We start from the raw sequence: 12,048 nt of genomic DNA, 5'->3' as shown, positions 1-12,048 counted from the left end.
TGAGACCAAAGATGCCAAGCGTGTGCAAAACGATAAAAATCAAGTTGGGTAGCAGCCTGGCTGATAAAACATGGGAACTGAAAGGAGGAGGAGGAAGAAGAAGAGAAGGAGGAGGAGGAGGAGGAGGAGGAGGAGGAGGAGGAGGAAGAGGAAGAGGAAGAGGAGGAGGAGGAGGAGGAGGAGGAAGAGGAGGAGGAGGAGGAGGAAGAGGAGGTGGCGGTGGCTGCTCTATGTGGTGTAAAAATGTGTAACTTGCACTGATGACGTTACCTACTTGGGTAATGAGCCATTTGCAAGCAAACAACCAAGCACAAAGACCATGAAGGACTCCACAAAAACGCATCTTTTGGGGCAAAAGCATGGGAGAATCCGATGCTACCCTTCGTTTTTGCCTAGCTTAGCACAGCCTGCCCTGGCTTACAGCACCTCTCTCTGACCAGAGACAGCGTCGGTTTTCCCCAGCAGCTGCTCTCTGATCCTTTTTCCTGGAGCTGCCTCAGACCAAAGGAAGGACCCCTCCATGAAAAATACAAGAACGTCATGGGACCATTGCAACGATTCACTGTTTCGAGGTAAGACTCCCCTCCAAGCAGCTTCCAAACTAAATCTTTACAAAAGTCCAGTAACAATATCCAACAAAGCAAACAAGGAGGGAAGGAGATGGCTAAGATACAGCTGAAAACCAGGAGCAGCTCAGTAAAACTGGTCATTTGAAACAGAAGCCAGTTTTTCACATTAAACCAGGGTTTCCCAACCAGGGTTCCATGGACCCCTAAGGTTCCATGAGAGATCACTACAGGTTCCCTGGGAGATCATGATTTATTTAAAAAATTATTTCCAATTCTGGCCACTTCCCATTAAAGAGGTAAGTTTCATTCTTTATTTTTAATTTAAGAACACTGTTAATGCATCTAGACAGGCCTACCCATGCAACGAATAGAATAATTTTGTAGCTCCTGGCCTGTATTGGAGCCTGAATGTGCAGGGGTTCCCCGAGGCCTGGAAAATATTTCAAGGGTTCCTCCAGGGTCAAAAGGTGGAGAAAGGCTGCATTAAACAACTGGGTAATGATAATGAAATGCGTAGTGCCCGTGCTGATGTGCCTGTAAATGCTCTTCTACTGGCATGAGTATCATACATAGCACATTCAGTATCCTTACACTCTTTGATTGATTGATTGATTATGTGCTATGAAGTCAGTGATCACACAGACTTTCTCCAGAATGATCCACCTCCAACCTGGTCTTTCAGGTCTTCCAAGGGTGTCCCCATCACCCCTGTAACTGAGTCCCTCCACATCACTGCAGGTCCTCCTCCTCTCCTCTTTCCTTCCACCTTTCCCAGCATCAGAGCCTTTTCCAGAGAAGGAGGTCTTTGCATCATGTGTCTGAAGTAGGACAATTTGAGCCTGGTCCATTTGTGCCCCCTTTGGTGAGAACTCTGGGTTGATTGGTTCAATAATACAGAAAATACACGCTTAGGAATTAGCAGCATCAGTTTATGGAAGTGGAGAATTCCAGTCCTCTAAATTTTTTCCATAGCCATGCCACCCCGTTCCTTCAACAGAAAAACCAAGGATGGAGGTAAGTTGTAAAACTACAACTCCCAGCATTCCAAATTACTGGCTGCATTGTGGGTTGTTGTTGTTGACCAGTATCTGAGTGTATAAATCAAACAAACAAACAAAGGAATAAATGTTAATCTTCCCACAGCCCTTCAAAGGAGGAAACAGAACACAGGGATAGCTCTTGTTGCTGTTTACAAGTATCTGGGTGTATAAATCAAATAAATTCATTTTGTTTGTTTGTTTATTTGGGGGTAGACCCAAAAAACTTATTGGTTTTATTTATAAGCTGCCACACTCCACACTGACCGATGGCAGTGTATCATCCAAAAACCAACTTATGGTAACAGAATAAAACTGAAATAATAATCCTTAGAATTGCCAGGGCCTTTCATGAATTATCAGAGGCACAGATAATGGTAGGGACAGACTTCAGATAAACCCTCTTCTTCCTCACCTTGTCCTTACTGAGCTCCTCCTTGGCCAGCTCCACCAGACGCCGGACTTTTGCAGCAATGCAGAGGTACTTGAAGAAGCGCTGGTGAGCGCCCCAGAACTGTCCCCACAGAGACTTCCGAGACTCCAGGCCAATGAGGTCTGCAGCTTTTTGGAAAACCACCAGGGCTTCTGCCCACTGCCGACAGGAAGAAAGGAGGGTTTTATTTAGCAGGAACAGTAGCATTTCAATATTTTATTTGGTGTGAGCTAACCCTGTGAGAAAGATTGGGCTTAGATAAGGACTGGCCCAAAGCTATCCAATGAGCTGCTGTGGCTGAGTGGGGACTAGAACCTGGGTCTCCCCCCACCATCCTAGTCCAGCCCCTTCCCCACTAAACCTGACTGGCTCTTGGGCTGAGAGGGAGGGACTGGCCCAGAGACAGCCAATGAGCTTCTGTGGCTGAAGATGGATGAGAACCCGGGTCTCCCCCCTCCTAGTCCAGCCCCTTCCCCACCACACCTGATTGACTCTTGGGCTGAGAGGGAGGGACTGGCCCAGAGACAGCCAATGAGCTTCTGTGGCTGAAGATGGATGAGAACCCGGGTCTCCCCCCTCCTAGTCCAGCCCCTTCCCCACCACACCTGATTGACTCTTGGGCTGAGAGGGAGGGACTGGCCCAGAGACAGCCAATGAGCTTCTGTGGCTGAAGATGGATGAGAACCCGGGTCTCCCCCCTCCTAATCCAGCCCCTTTCCTACCATGCTTGATTGGCTCTGGGCTGAGAGGGAGGGACTGGCCCGAAGTTCCTCAGGGAGTTTGTGTGGCTAAGGTGGGACTTGGACCCAGATCTCCCTGCTCCTTGTCTAACCACTACACCACACTGTCCCAAAACCCCAAGTAGGGAACCAAGAGGTGTTGAGGGGATCCATCCTGGGCTCTCAGAGAAGATCTTCTTTTCCACGCCAGCTAGAGCAGCAGCTTTGCTGCTTGTAGCGAGACAGAGGAATTTTGAGAAAAGAGGAGAAAATGGTCTTCTGCAAGTGCTCAAGAGGAAACAGGAAAGTAAGCAAGGCCGGAGGTTTTGGGCAACCCTATGAGCCAGAACAGCAGTGCCAGAACGCTCTGCACAGTATAGTGTGAGCTGCTGAAAAACTGCAATATTGTACATCTCAAGTTTCTTTGCATGGAAATAGGGAGATAATTGTAATTCTGAAGCCATCCCACCTGCCTGCAGCTTGAACTACAACAACATGCAACCTAGTCCAGCATCACCATTTTGAGCAGCAGGAGGGGAGAAGTCCCTTTTATGCCCAAGAACCAGGAAGACATTGCCTGAGAAACCTGTAGAACTACAACTCCCAGCATGCCCAATTACTGACGTTGGCTATATTGCTGGTTGCTGTTGTTTACCAATATCTGGGTTCCCCTATCCCTGGGCTAGATGGAGAAGTCTGACTCGGTAGAAATCAGATGTTTAGGTTTTCGATTGATTATGTGCCATCAAGTTGTTTTTGACTCCTAGCAACCACCTGGATAGATTTTCTCCTTGACAATCTATCCCTAAGCTGTTATTTCAAGTCTCCCAACAGTGCACCCATTGCCAATGTAACTGAGTCCCTCCCCCTGGCTGCTGGCTGTCCTCTTCTTCTCTTTCCTTTCCTTTCCCAGCATTATGGACTTCTCCAGAGAGCTAGGCCTTCGTAATGTTCATTCCCATGTTTCTGTTTTACCCCATATAAATCAGCCCATCACACGTCAACTGCATGACCTAGATTGCAGGCGGCTCAAGCAAGTGAGCCCAGCTATACCAGAGAGCCAAAAAGCACAAAAGCTTACCAGCTTGGCTGCCTTGTTGTACACATGCTTATATGTTGCATCCAGAGGGATTTCTTCTATCCGGAAAGTGACTCCAGAAAAGCTGAGCTGCCGAGCAATGTACATCCCATTCACTTTCATATCCATAGCAACAATTTCCATCGCTCCAACACCTCTGTGGAGGAGGACCAGAGACAGAGATGACCTTTGGAACTGCGGTGTTTCCATTCACCACAAGAAGATTTTCATTTCATTTCATTTCATTTCAAATTTATTCATTTATTTCCAAATATTTATAAGTCCTTTTTTTTTCCTATCAGAAAATTATCAAACCGGAATAAACAGGACAAGCAGAGCCTTGAGAAAGAAAGGGATGTCAGTGTTAGAAAAATACATCACTCAGTATGTTGGAAGAAAACCTCAAAGGCAACAAACAAATCAAACAGATTAAGCCAAGGTAAGGTCAAATGGGACGCGATGGCACTGCGGGTTAAACCGCTGAGCTGCTGAGCTTGCTGATCGGAAGGTCGGCGGTTCGAATCCGTGTGACGGGGGGAGCTCCCGTTGCTAGTCCCAGCTCCTGCCGACCTAGCAGTTCGAAAACATGCCAATGTGAGTCGATTAATAGGTACCGCTTCGGCGGGAAGGTAACGGCGTTCCGTGTAGTCATGCCGGCCACATGACCACAGAGGAAGTGTCTTCGGACAAACGCCGGCTCTTCGGCTTTGAAACAGAGATGAGCACCGCCCCCTAGAGTCGGACACGACTGGACTTAATGTCAAGGGAAACCTTTACCTTTACCTAAGGTCAAACAAACAACTGCAACAGCTTTTGCAGCCTGATAAAAGGTTGGTGGAGATAAGTGGTAGGTGGAAAATCCTCCTAAGGAGCTGCAGGTTGACAAGACAGTTTGGGTCCGTTTTAGCATTCAAACACTATTCTTTATTGATAAAGAAGAGAGCTTGTAACCAGAAAGAAATGAAGAACCAGGCAAATATGGAACGATATAGAACCATAGAGTTGGAAGGGACCTAAGAGGTCATCAAGTCCAACCCCCTACAGACTACACCATCCCCAACAGATTATCGTCCAGCCTTTGTTTGAAAACCTCCAGTGAAAGGGAAGACACCATTCCATGCAGTGACCTAGTCCACTGATTGTCAGCTCTTCTTGAAAAGAAGTTCTTCCTAAGGTCTAATCTGTATCTACAACCTTGAAATTTCATCCCATTACTAACTTCTTTGATTAGAGAAAAGACCCTGTCTATATTTATTGGTGACTGGAAACCCCTTATGGACTTTTTGCGTTAAAATGAAAAAAATGAACTTGTGATTTATGGTTTTGAGTATTAGACAGCATAGATTATAGAAAGAAGAGCATTATGATGTAACTTTAAAGAGAGAGGTTAAAATAACTACTGTGAAGAATATTGGAAGCCACTGCTCCGTGTCCTTTTCTTTTCTTTCTATTTTTCTTTACCTTTTTCTTTTCTTTTCTTGCACTTTTTGGTTTCTCTCTGATTTCTTTTTCTCTTTTCTTTTTTTACTTTGTATTAGTTGGTATTAGTTTTTAATCTTCTTTTTAAAAAAGTTTAATAAAAATTACATATACTGTATATAAAAAAAGAAATCTCATCCCATTAGTTCTAGTCTTCCCCTCCGGACCAAGTGAGAATAACTCCAAACACTCTGCGATGGGGCTGCCCTTCAAACATTTGAAGGCAGCTAACATATTCCCTCTCAACCTTCTCTTCTACAAGCTAAACATACCTTGGGCTTTTCACCAATCCTTGTAGGACTTGGTTTCCAGTCCTTTCACCATCTTCTCTGAACTTGGTCTGGCTTATCACTGTCCTTTTTAAACTGGGGTGAGCAGAACTGAATGCAATACTCCAAGCGAGGCTTGGAGAGTAGAGCAGGATAGTAATTTCCCACGATCAGGACCCTCTGCTCCTCTTGATGCCCCTCAAGATGTTGTTGGCCTTCTTTGCACACAGAAGGCCCCAGGTTCAACTCGAGGCACCTCCAGTTAAATCAAGAAGTTATAAGAAATATTTTTCTTCTCTGCCAGGAATCCAAAATATGGGGATATAGCTGGACTGCACAATGTCGTTTTGGATGTTCCAAAAATCGACGGGGCAAGGAGAGGCACTGTATTGGATTTGATTGAAATGTCAATAAAATTCAGTGCAGCTACTTAAAAAGAAGTTTCCCCAACATTACAATGCAGTGACAACTTTTGGGGCAATATAGAAGTGTCACTCAAAGCTCTGGAGGAAAAGTTGGGGGGGCTGGCTGTTCATTGCCTGGGGGCCCTTGAAGGGATGACAAGCAGTGCTCCTCAAAAGAAGGCAACTTCTGATGCTTCCGACATCAAGGGGCCGCCTGAAAACTTTCAGGAAGAGAAAACGCTGCGGGCCCTCTGTCCTAAGGCCTTGGGATAGGAAGAGACAAAAAGTAGGATGCCGGGAAAGAGGGCTAATAATTTAGAGGGGAGAGAGAAGATTCAGAAAGATCTGGACAGGCTTCAGCCATGGGCTGGCATGGGATGGAATTTAACAGGGAGAAATGTAAAGTTCTGCATCTGGATAGGAGAAACGGAAAGTGTAAGCATTGGATGGGGTAGACCTGGCTTGGCAACAGTGTATATGAAAAGAACCTGGACGTCCTTATCAACCACTGATTAAACATGAATCAGCAGTGCAATGCAGCTGTTAAAAAGGCAAATTCTATCACAGAATCCAGATCATGGCAAGAAACTGTTTGTCCTGGTCAGATCCAGCCCAGAATACTGTGTCCACTCTGGGTTCCAAAAGGTACAGTGGCCAATTGGAGCAGGTTTAGAAGGCGGCTACCAAGATGGTGAAGGCTCCAGAACCCGAGCCTATCGGGTATATGTTTAGCCTAGAAAGAGCAGTCTTCAAATATCTAAAGAATTGTCACACGGAAGATGTAATGGATTTATTTTTATTGCCCCAGAGGGCAGGACCAGAATCAGCAGAGTAAGACTACAGAGGAGGAGACATCAGGAGGAACTGCTGGTCAGTGGAGCAGGCCGCCCCATGAACCAGAGAGTTCTCCTTCCCTAGAGGTCTTGAAACAGAGGATGGATGGTCATCTGCCAGAGATACTCCAGGAGACCCTGCACTGAACAGGGGTTGGACTCGATGATCCCTTCCAACTTTGGAACACCTTGCCCCCAGAGGTGAGGCAGGCGCCCTCACTTCCGACCTTCAGGAGGGCCCTGAAAACCTGGTTCTGCCATCTCGCGTGGGGCGGGAAGGTGGGCGACCATTCATGGGGTCGGCTCATGCCTCAGACCCCCTCCCACCTGATCAGAATGTTTAACCTCTTGGATTTTATACTTATTTATATTGTACTTTATATTTGTAAATTGTTTTTATAAGATCTTGGTTGTTTATTATTGTAGTCTTAAGTTTGTTGTAAACCGCCCAGAGGCCCTCTTTTGGGGGAGATGAGCGGTAGCAAAATTTGAATAACAACAACAACAACAACAACAACAACTCTGGGGCTCTATGAAAACCAGGTGGACCTGTACCTCTTTTCAATGGCGTGGAGGAATTCTTCAAAGGACCGGAAGGGAGTGCCTTCTCCCCATATCCCCAGCCGACTCATGTAAATCATATTCTTTGGCTCGGAGGCACCTGCCACAGAGGAAGAAACTCCATTGGGTTTGATGGGAGAAGGAATTGTTACATGCATCGTTTCGATGGATGTCTGTCTGTCCGTCCGTCCGTCCCAGTATTTTTCAATCTCAGCAACTTAAAGATGTGTAGACTTCAAGTCCCAGAATTCTGATCTCGTCTGTCTATTCTACCTACACCCATGCTGGCTGGGGAATTCTGGGAGTTGGAAGTCCACAAAAAGTTGCTGAGATTGAGAAACACTGCTCTATTCTATCTCTTTTACCTCTCTACCTACTCCCTGCTAACTTCAGGTTACACCTTGTGTCCATTTTCCATTCTCTCATTTTGTCTTTGTCTTTTCATTTTTAGAGCCAACTACCCCCCTATGGCCAGGAATAGGGAAATGTGTCCCACTTTCTGGGAAATTTAAAGACAACGTCCTTTCCCTCCCCAGAAGCTGACGTTCAGAGCTAGCCTGGCTACAAGAAGCTGGGAAAAAAGAAAGGCGTGTTATATAGGAAGCTCATCCAGAAGCAAAATGCTGGATGAGGCTGGTCTTGTCCAGCTGGTTCCTGTTGCCCTGCTAATTAGGAATGGCGCTTCGAAGTCCAGAGACAGTCTACCCCCAACTGCCAACGTGTCCTGATTTGGAGCTCACCAGACAGAGGATGCAGTTCCAACAGAAGAGAATTTCTGTAGCTCAGGGTTGAACTGTGGGGTCCTTGGTGCCCTCTGAGCTTGGTCGTTGGCTTGCAGACGTTTCATTACCCAACTAAGTAACATCATCAGTGCCAGCCAGATATGCTCTTTGTACAGAGCAGTGTTTCTCAACCTTGGCAACTTTAAGATGTGTGGACTTCATCTCCCAGAATTCATAGCTGGCTGGGGAATTCTGGGAGTTGAAGTCCACACATCTTAAAGTTGCCAAGGTTGAGAAACACTGGTATAGAAAGTGCATTCCATCTGCCAATTTATTCCCCTTCCCCCAGCAGATACACCATTTTTCACGGCTATTGAACTAGCGAACACCATCCGGCACTGACGATGTTACCTGGTTGGGTAATGAAACGACGGCAAGCCAGCAACCAAGCTCAGAGGGCACCAAGGGCTCCAGAGGATGCTGTGCCTGACAGACTTCTCCCTGCTTATGTGCTCCAAGCCCACACCCATCTCTCACCTGTGGCACTGGCATAGACGACCCTCGCGAGAGGCAGCTTGTTCTGCAGGTCCAATACTGCTTTGCCCATCTTGGTAGAGCTGGCATTTTTGGCTTTGTGGCATTCGTCAAACACAATCTGGAAGCGGAGGCTCGTTAAGGAGAGGACAATTAAAGAAGGGGGAGGGATCCTGGCAGGCAGAGGGCCGCAGGTGCGACAAAGGGAAACAAGTTCTGAAGGCACTTGGGAGGGAAGTAAATCAGGGCCATGGGCAGGGGTGGTGTCTGCAGGGCGTGGTCAAAAAAGTCAAGATGGCAGCCACAAGAGTACAATTGAAGACCTGCCCGTTTGTTATACATGTGGAATAGCCCTATCTGGGTTGGGGAGGGAGAAAAATATCCTCAGTTGCAGGGCTGCAGGAAAAGTTAAAGCAATTGATAAATCCAGCAATTAAATTTGGAAACAAGAACACAAGCGAAACAAATCTCAAACGGCTTTCTTTCCACCTCACCCGCTCACGCTTCCCATTCTGAGCTCGCTCTCTCTGGAGGAGAGGTAAGACTACTGGAGTTATACGTCATGCAAACCTGGATTGTTTTAACCGTGGTTTGCTGAGCAAGCCATCATGGCCAGCTTTGCACAAGATGGTAAGTCACACATTGTGATTTAGAGAACACCGTGACCAGATTCGCACACTGAGCTAGGGCTGACCCAAACTGATCATAACGTTAGTTGAGTGGAAACTTAGCTCTTGTTTTCGGTTATTTGGAGTTTGCCCCCAAAGCAGAGCACGCATCTGGATCAAGGGGGACTGAATTTACTTCTCTGTGAAAAGCAAACGGGCCAGATTCTGCAACAATCGGAAAGAATTTGAATTCACGCTCTGCCGTAGGGCGATTACAAAGGCTGCAAGCCAAAAGGAAGCCCCAAGTGAATTAACCAAAGCCACAGAGACTCCCTGGTTTATTTCTCTTAGGATACAACACCATCAAAATCCTCCTTGCACCAATCCAGAATCTGTTTCAACCTGGTCCTGTGCTGCCCGCCCGCTTGGCTTTCACCGATCAAGGCGGAGTAAGTGGCAAATAAAATCCCTTCCGAGGTAGCTGTGTCACCGTATTTAATCTATAGCAGGAAGAGAGGGAAAAAAAACGAAACAGAGAGGTAAGGGTTTTTTTCCCCCAGTGGCAATATTTCTAATTAAAAAGAGTTCCTTCGGGAGTGAGTCACAGATCACATATTTAATGAAGGGGCGTTGGTGATTCAGTCTGGGTTAACTTCTGCAAAAATGAACATTTAGATCTTTCCTCTTCATAGTCAGGTGCTTGGACTCTCTCGTTGCCCGCAGCCATTCCTAACTGTCCAGACCATTCTGAGATCTAGCAAAGAGCCTTCCCATCATCTGCTGGTTGTTTTGCAATTCAAGATGCCCAGGCAAAGCAAGAGCCTACAGGAAAAGCAAGTGGCTCAGTCCCTCAGCTACAGTTAAGCTGGGGACGGCTTTATCCTGAGTCAGGCCCAGTCAGCCCTTCGAGCCAGGAAACCAAAACCATGAGGACTAACATTACCTTTACTGATGACAGTAACAGAAACTTGCAAGTCTGAAAGCCCTTCTCCCCTCCTTAACTTACTCTCTAGAAAACCATTTCCCTTCTGAGATGCTTCCCACGTCCCCATCCCTTCTGTGGGCTGAGATATCTCTTGTCTAACTATTGTCCAGGCCCTCCTCCATCTGTCTCCCAAGATTATTCTCACTGACCATTACTGACCCCAAGTCACATCCAGAGAACAAAGCAATGTTCTCTGAATTCTGAGGTGCAGAGGGTCATTTCCTCAGCCGCTCTCGGATCCTTTGATCTGAAGATGACAGGAAGTGACCCTTAGGAGAGGCAGAACAGGTAGTCAATGAGTGTGTGTGTGTGTGTGTGTCTATATATCTATCACTTAACAATGGTAACTGGGACGGGAATTTCCATCGCTAAGTGATGCAGTCATAAAGCACGACATCACATGACTGCGCCGCTTAGCAACGGCAACTCTGGCACTCCCTGTTGCCATTATTAAGCGAATCACTGCAGATTGTTAAGCGAGGATGTCACGTGGTTGCCATTTGCGACTTCCTGCTGGCTTCCCCATTGATTTTGCTTGTAGGAAGCCAGCAGTGAAGGCTGCAAATGGCAATATATGACCCTGGGGATGCTGCAATGGCCACAACTTTGAGGACCAGTCATAATTGGTCGTTAAACAAGGACCACCTGTATACATATACATACTGTGTATATACACATGCATATACAGAAGAACCAGTTTTTTGTAGTGGTTAGGGCACCAGGCTAGAAACTGGGAGACTGTGAATTCTAGTCCTGCCTTAGACATGAAGCCAGCTGGGTGACTTTGGGCCAGTAACTCCCTTTCAGGCCTAGGAAGGAGGAGGCAAGGGAAAACCACTTCCAAAAATCTTGCCAAGAAAACTGCAGGGCCTTGTCCAGGCAGTCACCAGGAGTCAAGATGACTTGAAGGCAGGAAGGCAGGCAGGCAGGCAGGCAGGCAGGCAGGCAGGCAGGCAGGCAGGCAGGAAGGAAGGAAGGAAGGAAGGAAGGAAGGAAACCCACTTTTTTCTCTCTCTCAATAAGTATATTTGTATGCCATCCACTCTGTCAGATTCACAGAGGCTTGCAACAGCATCAAAACACAAGTAAAACATCCACAGTAAAAAGAACCCATGATTACCTAAATTTCCCAAAATAAATCCATCCATGTCCCCATAAACAAGTAACAGGAATAAAGATAGGTAAATGCAGAATGCCCTCTGCAAAGTCTCAGCCTCCCCGGTCAGCTTTTTCCATGGGGTGGGGGGGGAACAGAAAGGAGGCAAAATAAACTCTGTACCTTGTTTAAAGCATGAACTGGAAGGTTAGGTGCATCGATATCCTTCAGGTCCCTCTCGGCATCATACTTCAGATCATTAGAGACACTGAACCTGAAGGGAGGCGGGGGGAGAGACAAAAAGAACAGGGGGAGAGGCTTATACAGAAAGTCAACCCTACTGGCCCATCAAGTAGAACAGTCTGTTCCACAGGGAGGCAACCTTCTTATGCTTGGAGACCCTCTTTTGAAAACTTAATTTCAGCCACTGGAGGCTGCTGGGACATTACAGAAGTGGGAGAACCAACTGGCAGAGGTTCCTGACCCCTTTTTCCAGCTTTGGGTGCACGCAGTGCTTATCTGAAAGTTTAATGCCTCTTATTGCTTTGGTTTTCCAGCAGGCTCTAACAGGAAATCACGCCAGTCAGTCATTTGACATCGCAGCTCCAGAGGGGTTCTAAGTGTCAGAAGCACGTGCAGGAATGTGAGTCTGGTTGCAAATGAGTGATTATTACGGCGACTGTTGATTGTTGCTTGAGGTTGGCTGTTTCTTGTGAGCTGC

At 46.7% G+C, this 12,048-nt stretch overlaps 1 protein-coding gene across 1 annotated transcript in view; it reads right to left on the bottom strand.

The window, feature by feature from the left end:
• SBNO2 (strawberry notch homolog 2) overlaps positions 1–12,048 on the bottom strand; it is a 121,686-nt gene that overhangs the window by 36,403 nt on the left and 73,235 nt on the right. The window contains exons 10-15 of the mRNA XM_063290868.1: positions 11,511–11,601; positions 9,603–9,746; positions 8,642–8,759; positions 7,377–7,482; positions 3,840–3,993; positions 2,022–2,198 (exon numbers count right to left, since the gene is read on the bottom strand). Of these exons, the coding sequence (XP_063146938.1) occupies positions 2,022–2,198; positions 3,840–3,993; positions 7,377–7,482; positions 8,642–8,759; positions 9,603–9,746; positions 11,511–11,601 (790 nt within the window). The remainder of the gene's footprint in view (positions 1–2,021; positions 2,199–3,839; positions 3,994–7,376; positions 7,483–8,641; positions 8,760–9,602; positions 9,747–11,510; positions 11,602–12,048) is intronic.

Source organism: Candoia aspera, chromosome 1, assembly GCF_035149785.1.
Source record: "Candoia aspera isolate rCanAsp1 chromosome 1, rCanAsp1.hap2, whole genome shotgun sequence".
Lineage (NCBI taxonomy): Eukaryota > Metazoa > Chordata > Lepidosauria > Squamata > Boidae > Candoia > Candoia aspera.
This window is presented reverse-complemented; position numbering and strand designations above follow the sequence as displayed.